This window comes from Limulus polyphemus, unplaced genomic scaffold (genome assembly GCF_000517525.1).
Source record: "Limulus polyphemus unplaced genomic scaffold, Limulus_polyphemus-2.1.2 Scaffold354, whole genome shotgun sequence".
Classification (NCBI taxonomy): Eukaryota; Metazoa; Arthropoda; class Merostomata; order Xiphosura; family Limulidae; genus Limulus; species Limulus polyphemus.
This window is the reverse complement of record NW_013665964.1, coordinates 248,157-263,402: the sequence shown is the minus strand read 5'-3', so window position 1 is coordinate 263,402 and position 15,246 is coordinate 248,157. Positions and strand designations below refer to the sequence as shown.

Sequence of the window (15,246 nt, the reverse complement as noted above, 5' to 3'; positions counted from 1 at the left end):
ATTGTTATGTTTCACTTCACGTTGTTGAAGTTTCCTTAGTTGATCTAGTTTCTTATTGTGTATAACTTCTTTTCTTGATTCAGCAATGAGTTGTTTTGGTTGATAGCGCGTTGTATATTGCCGTAATCATCTAGTTCGAGGTAGCAGGCTAGTTGGTGGTCTAATTTCTGTTTGAGTTTTTGTAAGTAGTCCAGTTCTTGATATTTGGAATTCAGGGTTGCTTTTAGAAGTTTTTTTCTGCATCTATATCTATTATCTATATATCTATTAAAAACACAGTCATTTTAAACAAAGAACCCAACATAAACAAACGAAAAATCAAGGAATCCATCTTAATTGCATAAAACAACTCTACTCTAAACCAACATGCCTAGATACCTCTTCTAACTTTCGCAACAGTTCTGGTCATGTGACTTCTTTGTTCAATACTATATACATATATCCAGTGTCAGTGTAAATTACCTGTATCTGATGGTGACAAAACCTTATCGAAACGTTGTACATTTGCTATTATGTTAAACTTATATTAAAGTTTTTCTTCATTATTCATTCAAGCCGTCTCCAGCCATTATTACTTAACATTTTGTTATTCAATAACAAAAGATAATAACGTTGAAAAAACACCAAGTAAAGAAAAATCTATTCACCATGTTGAGAGCCTTTCTCTTTAACAGGTAGATCTTGAGTTTTTTTCTCCCAGTGAGCGTTGAAAGTGAAACAATTTCCAAAGACCGCATTCCACGATGTTGTGAAATTGCTGTCGAATTTTAAAAGTTATGAATGTGTCTTCCTAAACGTTTAACAGCATCTCGTAAAATTATACATATATTTTTATATATGGTTAGGGTGAAAAGTTTCTTTCTTGTTAAGCACAGAGCTACATAGCTACACAAAATAGGTCTATTCTGTGGATAAAACATAAAAGTTATCTAATTGCTAATTAAATTTTTGCTATTGCCTTTATCAAATAATGTGAGATTTTTTTTTTACTTTTTGCAACTAATAGTATTTTTTATCATTTTATGAATGTTAAACCTAATTAAATTCACATCTGTTAATTATGTTATAACAGTAGGAAATGTGTTATTGAATCACATAACAACATGACCAATAAAATAAGGGTAGTTTCATTAATACTTATCGTATATTTCATCAAACTGTACGTACCGGAAGCTGCACTGCTCTTCATCATAGCTACACCCGATGATAATATCTTCAGCGTGGAAATGGAGAGTTTCTCGTACAGATTTTGGCAGTGAAATGTAACTAATCTCCCTTTTTGACATATCTTTTTCCATGTGCGTCATATCGTCGATAGAACGGTCGTCTTTGAAACAGGTAATAAATACGAAAAGAGCCTAATGGGTTTTATAAAATATTTTTATGAAACATAAATCTAAATGTCTGTATATATATATATGCAGAGAGAGAGGGAGATTTGCTAATCTAAAATGTATGAAAAACAATCATCAGTTTGATGTTTCATCAATTCGTTAAAGCATCAATCCTGATGTTAAACAGATGTTTGAAAAATAGATTGGCTAAATCATATGTTACTTCATCTATTTACCTTGCTATTTTATTGCCAACAAACAATCTGCTTGTTTCATTTCATATCAACTGGAATGAACCATATCGGAATTATTTACACGAAACAAAACACAAGACTCTCATAGAAAAAATAATACATTGAGTGATATAAAAACTGCTAAAAGTTGGCTTCATTACACCTGAATGAGGATTTTCTGTGCTATTTTATTATGCGATTCTACTAACTTTAAACATTTCCTGTCATAATACAAACCGAGATATAACTTATGTTTCAGAGCAACAATCATAGTATCGAAATAAACGTCATACACGCTATTTCGATTAATTTTCTATTGTAATTAAAAAGAATACATTGATAGTAATATAAGTAAATATTCTGAGATTAAATTGTCATGCAATTTCCGAAAAAATATAAATTACCACTCTACATTTATTAAATACCAGAAAAGTGAATTATTTTCAAATATAAGGAGAATATGAAATTGATGAAATTAAGTACATTTTGGGCAGAAATATAATACACAAAGTAATCAAAAGATAAATAGAATGCATGGTGTTTTAACTAAACCAAGACAAAATAACTGGTCTAAGATGATGTCGCAATCTGAGGGTCGCGGGTTCGAATCCCCGTCACACTAAACATGCCCGCCCTTTCAGCCGTGGGGGCGTTATATTGTGACGGTCAATCCCACTATTTGTTGGTAAAAGAGTAGCCCAAGAGTTGGCGGTGGGTGGTGATGACTAACTGCCTTCCCTCTACTCTTACACTGCTACATTAGGGACGGCTAGCGTTTGGATCACATGACAATCCAACATATGCCTGATTTGTATGGGAATCAACTGAAGATGTTATCGGGTCGAGTGCCCTAACCACCTGGCCATGCCGGGCCTTTCTTTAGTATTCTTAAGAATACTCTGGGTATTATGTTATTTTGCTCTGGGTAAAAATAGCTGCAATTATACATGGTAAGTGATGTTCGTTTAAAAGAATCCTACTATAATTAGATATAAATTTATTTATTTATCCTCTGACATCTCTTATGCTTTTACTCTGTCACATTCATTTGTAATAACGATGGTAATAAAGAAGAACAACAAATGACAAAGTCTGTTCGTTAAACAAAGTTCCGAAATTTTACTGAAAATATAAAAGATTTTAAAATCTTACCAAATAAGGTTTGAATGTTTAATTAATGAAAGAAACCAATTTATTGTAAAGTTATCTGACTGTAAGGTTCAAAAATAAGTGTTAATATGTCTCTATACGATAGAAAACCAAATTATGCTTTTATTTGTAATTTTATTTTACATTTCTGAAAATTCAGTTGCATCCTGAGATAGACATCAATATTTTCTAGGTTTTTAAGATAAAATATTTCCCAAAAAAATACCAACAAAATTCAACAGGACCAAATTGTTTCAACAGTATTTAGTGAAGAGGAATCGGCCCCCAAGTGGCACAGCGGGATGTCTGCGGACTTACAACGCTAGAAACCGGGTTTCGATACCCGTGGTGGGCAGAGCATAGAGAGCCCTTGTGTGGCTTTGTGCATACTTAAAAACAAAACAAACTAAAAACGAAGAGGAATCGACTTTTTGAATAATACCTTGAATGTTTAATTTACAAGTAGAAAGTTCAATTTTGTTAATAACACAAAATTAGGGACTATGGTACATGAATTGTCATATATATTATAAATTATACAAAATATATTAACATATGCTAAAATATAATTTAATTGCCTGTTTACAATCGTATGTGAATAAGAAACTTTCACTTCCATCAATTTGAAATACAGAGCAGCAATGTCACTTTTATTTCAATAATATTCAAAGACAATCCATTATTTATTACATATACAAGTTATTTTTATTAATAATTCATAACTATGTTAATATTTTAATCGTTATGTCACTTTTATTTCAATGATATTCAAAGACAATCCATTATTTATTACATGTACAAGCTATTTTTATTTAATAATTCAGAACTATGTTAATATTGTAATCTTTATGTTTTTAATATTATTATGATGTATATAAACTTTGAAATAAGATTTTTTTCTTTTTTTAACATATAGGTTTCAGAAAAAATACTCATAAAATTTCAGTAGGTAATCTTAGAAAAGTAAAATGTTTAAGCTTTCTTCTTTTTTGGAAATTGTCATGTATAAATAAATGCATTCACAAATAATCAAACTACGTGGCATTCATTTTTTCCAAGCACTATTACAATAGCCGAAATATTCCTTATGTCGCTGCAACGGATTTTGGCAAAAATATTATATAACTCAGGAAGAGAATTACTTTCAAACGTATAACTTAATAGTAGTTTCGGCTTTGTATTAGACACATTTAGTAATATCTGAGATTCATCCAACTATATTAGAATCAATGAAGCAACATCATCAGATATAATGTTTAGCTCAGATAACTGACGAACTGATTAAAAGGAGTAAGAGTGTTGGACGAATGTTTGTTGTAAACATGAATGTGAGTAAACTATACATAAATTATGCATCTATCAGAGTGATTTCTAGTTATTGGTTTGTTTGTTTTAGATCAAAGTACATTGTTGTGTCCACCACGGGGAATCGAACCGAGAATTTTAGCGTTCTATGTTCATAGACTTACCGATAGAAACGTCGTACCTCTCTGAAATCAACATTCTATCTCACTGTAAAAGCTGCATTTTCTAAAATAAATTCTTATTTGTTTGTTTATTTGAAGTTAAGCACAAAGATACAAAATGTGCTATCTGTGCTCTTCCAACCACGTTGTAAGTCCGCAAACATACCGCTGTACAAAAGTATAATTAGTAATGAAAAATATTATGTTTTGACTACGAAAACATTGCCTACAAAATCTACTTCAAAGTTGTTATTACTAAGAAAAGTATATAAAAACTAAATTAAAAGACGAGAAACAGACATTTAAAATATAGTTGATATCGAAGATTACTACTTACTGTTATTTTTGGTGTGTTCATAAATTGGCCCGCTGGACTCAACGTAGGAGTGGCTTTACTATTTAGTATATTGCAGAGAGACCAAATAGTATAATTTTCCACATCACTTTCGTATTTATTTATGCAATTTTTAACCCCTGAAGAGCTAATTCTAGATAAACAATGAGAAAAAAATGATGTAAACATCATTATTTAGCTATTTTATGTTGTTTTATTGTATGAGAAAGTAACCATGATACATATATTTCAAAGATATAGTAGAAAAAAAATCATTTAACAATAAATAGAAATATATCAACAGATTACAAGTAGAAGTAAAAAATAAATTTACAAAGTAGAAGTAAAAATTATCAAATGTTTTACAAACAAATGAAGTAGAAGTAAAAATTATCAAATTTTTTACAAAAAAATGAAGTAGAAGTAAAAATTATCAAATGTTTTACAAACAAATGTAGTAGAAGTAAAAATTATCAAATATATAAATAAATGCTGTATATGACATAAATCAAGAAACTAAAATCTGCTTCAAGAGAATAAAAACTTAGGTAAAATACAAATTAGTTTCTTGTGGCTAAATTTCAGGAAGTTTCCCCCGTGGTTCAACCGTAAGTTTATTGAGTTATAACGCTAAAATTTGGGATTCGTTTACCAGCAACAGAGAGAGAGATCAGGCAGCCCGTTGTGTGGTTTTGTGTTAAATAACACCAAATTTCATTTAAAGTCTTTTGACTTACATAAACACGAACAGTTATTATTTCTTCATGTTTTAGAATCTCGTCAAATATTGAAGAGGCTTCTTTGTAACTGAGTCACAAACTAAAATAACAGTGTAGGAATTATGATATACCTAAAAAACGTACTGTAATTTTGTATGGCTTTCGTTTTAATATATATATAAGAGAAACTAATAAATGAGGTATTACTATATATCGTGTATTACCATTGGGTTACTTGATAAGTTTGTGTTAAGCACAAAAGGGGGTTATTAGGGGTAAACCCACTATGGGTGTCAAAACTCGACTTTTAGCGTCATAAGTCTAGAGATTTACATGTTAGCCACTAGGGAAAGTGTATAATATCATTAAATATCGTGGAATATTGAAAATATAGCATTGTAACAATGGCATGCAGAATAAAATACGATGGTAGTAAATAGATAATATATGACAAAATAGATTGTAATAAAATAGACATTACATTTTAAAATATACAAACATCTTAATATACAAAACATCATTAAATATTGTTGAATATTAAAAATGTAGCTTTGTAACAACGGCATACAGAATAAAATACTAGGGTAGTAAATATAGTATACCTCAAGATGGATTGTAATACAATAGACATTATATTTTAAAATATACAAAAAACTTATTAATCGTGGAATATCAAAGAGATACCTTTGTAACATATGAATTCACACTAAAGTAATTTTTTTAATTATATCTAAAAATTGATTGCAACGGAATAGAGTTTGTGTTTTAGAATATGCAAAACATTTTACCAAATGAAAAATTATCATTACATCACATAATTTCTAAAAGATAGCTTTAAACCAATTAAAGAAAGAATTTATGTTTTAAAAAATACAAAATAATGTATTAAAAGAAAAATTATTATTATATTTCGTGGAATACTGAAGAGATAGCTGTGTGGCATTAAAATACAGACACCGCTATTAGTATAGTAAATATAGTATACCTAAAAACTGATTACAATTGAAAAATTGTTTTAAGTATATAAAAGAAGCTTTAAAAAGAAGTATTATTATATTTCATAGAATATTGAATAGACACTTTCGCAACAATACCATATAGACTAAAATACAAGTGTAATAAATATAGTATATCTTAAAACAGGTTTGTAATATAATATAGTTTAGGCTTTAAAACACACACAAAAGCTTATTAATGGAAACATTGTTTTCACTCGTGAGTAATTGAAGAGACATATTTACCAAAATAACAGTAGAGTAAATATATTATAGATAACAACTGTTTGCAACACAATAAAGATTATATTTTAAAACAGTCTATTAAACGAAATATTTTTAAAATATTTATTTAATAGTATAATAATACTTATAGTGCTGGTAGACATTTCCAAGGTAAAACGCAAAATTCAGAGAAGTTTAACAAATATAAGGTTATAGAGAAATTTATTATGTGCTCCATTTTGTCTTGTTTATTCAAGCTTCCAATTTCTCTTATCTTCAAGTTATCCTTTTAGTTCGATTTCAGTGTATATATGGTTAAGTAGACCTTTGGCCAAATTATCGATCGTATGTTCCTCGTTTTCAAAATTATTCTATATGTTGGAGTTTATTTGAATAATACAACTAATAAAATTTTTATCGAGCTTTTTTGTTTTTGTTTTTGGTAATGATATGATTGTGAGAAAAACTTCATTTCGGCTAAAAAGTGGAATACATGAATATATATGAAAATTAAATGAACGTTTTAAATTCACCAGATGATGCTAAATTAACTGTGAAGAAACATTATTTTTTAGATTTATTTATGTTTCTAACTTTCCACTCTTCAACCGTTATAAAGTTTTTAATCTCATGTATTATAGTCCTACGTGAAGTTTTCGTTAAGATATGGCTGTGTAACATTTCTGTCAGATTACACATATATTCAACATCCTAGATCGTTCAGATTACACAGTATATTCAACATCCTAGATCGTTTCCACGTTTAATATAAGGGATTCTTAAAGTGGTCTAACGTAATACATTTATTCGTCTTCTCATACTGATACCAGCTGATCAAGAATTCACGTTATTTTGAGAATATTTTGTTCAATGATATCCATTTTTCATCGCTGTAATGTCAATTAACTATCAGAAACGATAGCTATTGGTTAGTATATAAATAAGTTACTTTTAACTTTTCGTTATTTAAAATTCACAAACCGGAGAACAGATAGCTAAATATTAAGACTCAAGTGGGAGGGGGGGAGTAGTCCAGTTCAATAGGGTAAACTATAACCAATAAGTTTTTCAAAGCATCATTATATTTTAATTCTTAACAAACTTTTCCTTTAAGAATATATATATAGACTGATATCCAAATTAAATATTTTAGGACAAAGAGGCCTTAGGAATTCTGGTTATTAATTTCTCAGTAGGGTTAGAGATGCTCTAAGTTGTTTTAAATGTTATCCGTTAAAAAACAGAGAAAGATTATATGCACTTAGGTAAGTATATTTTAGACAATACATTGTTTAAAAATAATTTTCTGTCTACTTGCCCGATGACATTGCTAATAACAGAGGGGATGACTACTACTTTACTGCAGGGGATTGCTATAAAATGTCTTTCCTTCAAAGATAGTCCACTACAGCTATAATCGTCACATGGATTTAGATAGATAATTTCTGTATTGGTTTATCATTACAAAATTTTGTGCTTAAAGTAAATAATATATATATATATATAACGATACAGTTTTAGGCAAATCACTGAATGGGCAATATTTTCTATTAAAAAACATTGAATAGCTAAATAATTTTTATTTTCAGTACAAGAAACAGTTATATCAGAACTTAGATGACAAAGCATAAAAAGCATTGAAACGAGAAACAATTTCATTTGTTATAATGAAATAAATTTTATACTATTTGTAATGATTACGTATACTCTTTATTTCCTAATGAAATAAGATAAGAGGTAATACTGGATGTATCAAAATTACCTAAAGTTCAAATGTTTCAAAGAATTTATTTTCTTCTTTTCATAATATTAAACTAGATTTGAAAAGAATGGTATATCTTATCTCAAAGACAGATAGACATTAATATGCTATAATTCAATCATATGTACCTGTTATAGTTACAGATCGTGACAGCAGGGAATGTTAAGTTTTCTCCCATGTCCATCTCCACTTTTAACACGGATGGATAGGCAAAGTAGTCGTCCAGGAAAGCTGCGAAGAAGTAAATACACAAAGCAACAGACGCCACCTTTAAGGCTCCTGTTAGAGCAAAATATAATACTTGAGAAGCTCTGAAGTTCTTTATTTTCTCTCTGATCCAGCTTGCACTATACATTGTGGCCGCTTGACAGCTTTTCAAAGAATAAAGAGCTGTTGGGTAAAATAAGCTATTTAAGGCTAGTTTACAAGTTATATATTCCATTCAAGGCGACAAGCACAATAATAATACAATTACGACTTCATAATTTGCTAGACAAACAACGTCAATAGCTGTTGTTAAAAGCATTTCTAAATTCGCAGTCATAAAAAAAACATTACGAAACAAGTCATTAAAGACATCAAATACATTCAAAATCTACACTATTATCTAATGCCGTATTTGTAGAAGCTTTCAGTAATATTACTCGAGACCTCACAACGCCATTATTGTTTTTTAATGGTATAATATAATCAGCTTAGGATATTTAACCTTACTTGCATTGACATTCCCTATCTAGAAGCGAGCGTCATTGGTTGAGATTTCTCTCAAATATCTATATCCATTTTATTACTTGGCAAATATAAATGTAGTTGTGTAAGTATACACGTTTCTCAATAACCATATAATTCTACCAAAGCACAACATTAACGAGGCAAAAGTTTAACATAATAAAACAGATTACGCTTGACAAGTCTGGAAAATGTCTTCGAAGGTACACGCCCTAAAGATGAATAATTAGCTGTTTACTACCAATGGAGCAAATAAGTATTTGGAGAAAGTAACAGGAGTGGCTATTTTAGGTTATACTTCATAAGCTCAGCTCAAGAAGGAGAAGCTAGCATGCAGTAAACCCAACACTTAATTTGTACTTTCGTCAACGTCGACATAACTAGCGTGAACGTCAAATGTTATTTTCACGTGTTAATAATCCTCCTTCGACTAGACATTGTAGCACTTTAGTCTCAAAACTAACGTCGCAACTTTGGTGACGGTTAGTCATGAAGCAGAGATACTAGAATATGTGGGCGTGATATTGGACTCAACAAGGTGAAATTTCAATGAGACAGAACTTAATATTAATGTGAAACAATACCTGTTTGTTTTTCTGACAATATTATGATGAACTATGTTGGATAATTGACCACAGGGGTCAAGAATGTTCCAGCAAGACATCCTCCTGATCCAAATCCTATATCACTCTTCTGGACGGCCCGGCATAGTTAGGGCGCTTGACTCGTAATCTTAGGGTCGTGGATTCGAATCCCCGTCTCACCAAATATGCTCGCCCTTTCAGCCGTTTGGGCGTTATAACGTACCGATCAACCCCACTATTCATTAGTAAAAGAGTACCCCAAGAGTTGGCGGTGGGTGGTGATGACTAGCTCCTTCCCTCTAGTCCTCGTGTAGCTTTGCGCAAAATTCAAAACAAAACCTCTTCTGGAAGCTTGGTTGGTGCCGTGTACGTCAATACCTTAACTGACCACGTGGCCTCAGAGTCATTGGCATTGCTCTAACTGAAAAGTTGGACACAGGCATGTGTCCCGAAGATGAGATTGGGAGGTGCGCGTGTATGTGAAAGAGAATTTAAATATAACGTGCTTAAATTCTATATCTTTTAACAAGCGATATGTTATCAGCAAAAGTGATTTATTAACATATTGAAATAATAAATAGTGCTCCTAAAATATAACTTGGTCATTTGTTAATGGTCAAATTTACAATGAAATTCATGTCACTTCAAGTTGTTGTATTTTTAGAAAATTGTGTTGTTGTCACAGTGATATAGATAATAATTTTTAATACACCTTACTCCACTGGCCACATAAAACGTTTTTTTTCTAGTAAAGAAGATAATCGCGTCTCTAAGAACATATTTAACTCAAGTACAATCTATATTTGTATAAAACCATCCGCGATGCTCATAAAATCATCAAACCAATCCATTATGTTTATAATTATATTTCAAGATTCCTTACATTCCTAGAATTCAAGCAAAATCTTAGTTGAGAATATTAGTTATGAATAATCTACTCTGAAAATGAAATAGTAATGACTTTCTGAAATTTATAGAGTCAAATGTATTAGTTTGTAATTCAAAATTTTAATTCTCTATAAGTTTATTGGTGACTTTGCTATTTAGGCAGAGCACAGATAGCCCTTTGTGTAGCTGTCTGCATAACTACAAAACAAACAATTTAGGAAATGGAATGGTCATAGCTGCTTCTATAAGACAGACAGAAAGAAAGCTAAAAAGAAGTATAATAGAACTCGTGCATACCTATTATGAATTGTTTCTTATGTTCATCTCCACTTCTATCATGTAAAAAAGGCACATTAGTCTTTCAAGAAAGTTGTGATGTGTCTGACCCCACCAGACCAAGTTTCTGTGTTACTCACTGGTACGGCTTGAAATATGGTAACTTGATAGTTCTGCTAACACTGGATAACGTTTATGTAAAATTTTACGGTACTTTTAAGGTACGTCTGCAAGTCATAAAAATAATTTATAGCGTCAAGTAGAGCAAAATCATTACGATGCTATTAATTCCTTGACAAACAATGTTAATATCTGTTCTTTGTAGCATATTTAATTTCCTAATGAAGTTTACTCATTAATATGTAATAACAAGACATCAAATCATGAAATTAATTTCACAAATTAGCAAATTATATAGCGACGTTTTCTTGTGGCTTTAAATATATATGTATATAGAGAGAGACTTCGCCAGGTTGTACATCTGGTTTCTTTTAAGGTACATCATAATCGCATGAGGCTATAAATTAATAAGTTAGTTGTTTGGCAGCGGCGTTGAGTACTAGGAAGTGACTATCGCTGATATTGGTGTTGATCGTCTAAATAACAAATCGCTTTATCATCCACTTAAATTAATCCAGTTTTTCATAACTTAAGTTATAATTCAAATTATCTTATAATTACATAATTATGTAACACAATTAAGTAAATGGGCAAAACTTTTGTTAGATCTCAGAAGTTATACATTATTTTAGTTCCAAATATCTAAATGTCATTAGATGAGTACCCGATTCATGTGATCTGTTGCAAGAACACAAAGATATTTTAATGTGCTACTCGCCCTGAAAACCCAGTTCTTACATTTCGTCTTGCACTTTATCATTTACTGTTCTAGTGATCTCATCAAGATTTATTGTTATATTCGCGTAATTGACTGACATAGAACCTAGTGATGGCAGTCGTTTTTTTCAATCATAATACACAATACCAAAGCTGCTCAAACTTTAGATACCAATAATACAGAGATGGGGTCAGTTCTTTTTGATGTATGTAGGTCTGCAGCAGGAAGAATATTTACACGTTGACAAAGAACAAGTATTTATATCAGAAAGCCAGGTAAATGTCTTGGGAGGTTAACAACACCACGTAATGTCACCTAACTTAAGGACAGCATGGTTATCAGAAGTCGCCAGTACGATCACTTCACGTCAATATGGGCTCAACAACATCATTATTATAAGTGTCCAGGTTGTAAAGAACATACTTCTTGAGTCCGAACTGAGGAACAGATGGCTTCAGTCACACAGTTGACCATATAGTTCATTTGGATTTTCGTCAAGATCCCCACAGTTCGAAGACATGCTATTTTACACCATTGTAAATTTTCAAAAATGTGTCAAGTTTTCTTTCTTCTACCAGTGATTGATGGGGTTTTGCTGGAGAGCCAGTTCAATGTTATCGAACATGAATGGTTTTGTGGAGGTTGCTTATAATTCATTTGTTTTCAGAAATAAGCTATTTAACGATTATCTGCAATAGTTGTTCCTAATTTTGTACCAACAGACTCTTGGGCTACTCTTGTCTCACCACACCCATGGCCCCAGAGTGAAGAGCGTGATTATTTTCTTTTTTTTCTCAATGAAGGGCCCGCAGATGAATTCGTGTAATATGTATTCTAGCACACTAACTACTGGGCCACTTTTGACCTGATTAATTATGAAGTAGAAAGACATTATTATAACTGGACAAACAGGTATTATTATACATTCAAGTACAGGATTAACTGCCTGATATTATATTGACATGGTACTGGACTTAATTGTACAACCCTACAACAACGTTAATCAGTGAAGAGTAATACAAATTCCAAAATGCCGTGATTTTGTTGAATTACCTCGGTAAAGAAGCCATGAATGCCATCTATCTGTCAGCAGAAAGTAATGAATTGAACCTTATAAAGTAAAGCTAGGAATATCTTGAATACCATATACGTCAATATCTTAATCAATACATTTGGAAACTCCTTGGATTACGTATATGACAACACCTTAATTAATACATCTGGAAAGACCTAGGATCCTGCATATAGCAACACCTTAAATAATACATCCAGAAATTCCTTGTATCATGTATACTTATATGTTTATGCTATGAACTGTACTTTTAGTTTAGTTTTTGGTAATCTAGTCTTCTCGGTGAAAAAGTAAGTACAACATGAGTTTATTTATTCTACTACTAAGTCTAATGCTTGACAGCTCAGATAGTTAGATGCTAAAAACTTGCTACGATCTATCGCTAATATTTTGTTATCTAATTGATGCATTTTAGCTTTTGTCTATTTTACCATATCATCTAACAACAAACACTTTATACAAATAATATATTTTACAAACCAATCATAAGGAAATGATTTTATGTTTTACATTATATTGCAAGAGGATTTATACATATTTATAGTCACATTTCTTCGAGACAAAATTTGTATAATCAGAGATTTCTTGAAAGACTAGAAATGTAAAAGTGACAAGATTTTATTGTTTAATTATTATTCAACCAAATGAGTAACAGAACTGAAATGGGAACATATATTACGAAGCAACATTTTCTCACAGAGTACACTTAACGAACAAGTTTCATTTGAAGTTCCTAACTCTTTTTAATTAGATTTTTGCCTCGTTGTATAACACTTCTTATCAGTTGGTAAAAACTGTATATGGATCATGTTCCCATACTTTAACTGGAGCAATTCGAATCTTATTTCGTTACCTGATTGGTTAGTTGAGGTATTGACCACAAAGTTATTTATTCTTTTATAGCAATGAAAATTTCCTGATATAACAGAAACAGAAATAAAAACCAAATGATATGATATAATATTATCGGTACGAAGGTAGTTTCCCAAACTTATTTATTCTTTTATACCGAAGAAAATTTCCTGGAGGTTCTGATATTTTTTGTATTATTATGTTTCATTTGATAGTTAATTTTATCATAGTGTTATAGATTTCAATACCTATATATAATTCAGTATGAAATGGGCCAAGAACCATAAGTAAAATATTTTTTGCGTTAAAATACAAACTAATTATTGTTGGAAAACCTGGAAGTTTCAAGTGATCAACATTCGCTTCCGGAAATAAAATGAATATGACATATAGATTGGATTGAAAAAAGTGTTTGTAAAACTACCATCGTACCGATAATATTATATCATATCATTTGGTTTTTATTTCTGTTTATGTTATATTGTCAAAGTAATGCACCTCATTTTTTGATTCTGGCACCAATGAAGCTGTTAAAGTGATTAACAATGATATAATTGGACGTGTCGCTTTACAGATTTTGCAAAAATAATTTTATTCCTTTTTATATTAATTTATATGAGAATTTTCGTCTTGATTGACCTGGAATGTTTTGAAACCCACTGCTGCCTAAATGCTCTACCGTGTGAGATTTTCCTCTTCCATGTAGAACATTGAAAACATCATCCTTAAAAATGTCTTGCTCTTTGTCTCTTCACCAGTCAACACTCTTACTATATAAATATTTATTTTCTAAAGGAACAGCTAAATATTTCTCCACTTTCAGAAGGATTTAAACAGTCATAGATAACTTTTTGAAAGTATTTTATAAGTCCAGAAAGCGCTGTTTAATTTCATATGTAGGACATATCTGTCTATCATATGGCCATAGTTTTAAAGCGACCCCCAAATTCGTATACAAATGGTAGATATTCTATACGCTTTTCAATACTTTACAAATTACCTTTTTGCGCTTCCTCTATAGGTTTATACAATGCAAATGGATCGTTCGAACTCGTTTATTTCATTGTTTCTAGTTTACCCAATATTTTTCATATTATGATATTCAAAAGTTATATTAGTAGCATAAATGTATTTTGTTTTCCCACCACCATGCCTCAAGTTGAACAAAAACTCCGCCTGGTTAACTAACGAATGAATATTTGCTGTAAAGTTTTATCAATGCTATAAGTGTAGCTACCAGTTTTCCGCCAATATTTATTTCATTTCTTTAAGTCGAACACTGAATCCTTTTTTTGGTTGCACCTATTTTCGCACCTAAGGTGTTATATATTAGATATCGTGACTTTTTATGAATAAACATCAACAAACCACAGCAGGTGAGAAAGTGATACTCGATAGTAACCCACATTAACTTTAGGATCGCAACCCTGTTATTCGGAACAGACCTTTACTTTACAAAACCAACCAGATTCTTTAAAAGATATGGTTGTAGTTCTTTCTCTCTAAAACAGTGTTAATACCGGCCTTTATAGTAATGCAATTGAATTTAGATAAACAGTTTCTTGTCATCACCCCCATGCAATCGGCACAGCCATATCAAACATCATTATTTATGTTTATTGCTTAAGGTAATATCACGTGACGCTAAACGCTCTTTAATTAAGATAATTTCATAAAATTTGGTAAATTTGTGCTCAATCGTTGGCAATGAATAATCAATAATAACCGTCCACCCGTATGATTCTTTTGAAAAGTTGAGCTAGAAACTGCTAATCTAGTTTGCTAAGCTG

The 15,246-nt window shown here is 30.9% G+C and overlaps 1 protein-coding gene across 1 annotated transcript in view; it reads right to left on the bottom strand.

Moving 5' to 3' along the window:
- Positions 1-15,246, bottom strand: part of LOC111085369 (amiloride-sensitive sodium channel subunit gamma-like) — a 44,619-nt gene that overhangs the window by 4,465 nt on the left and 24,908 nt on the right. Inside the window, exons 2-5 of the mRNA XM_022383633.1 lie at positions 8,346-8,607; positions 4,520-4,670; positions 1,168-1,358; positions 648-757 (exon numbers count right to left, since the gene is read on the bottom strand). Of these exons, the coding sequence (XP_022239341.1) occupies positions 648-757; positions 1,168-1,358; positions 4,520-4,670; positions 8,346-8,572 (679 nt within the window). The 5' untranslated portion in view covers positions 8,573-8,607. The remainder of the gene's footprint in view (positions 1-647; positions 758-1,167; positions 1,359-4,519; positions 4,671-8,345; positions 8,608-15,246) is intronic.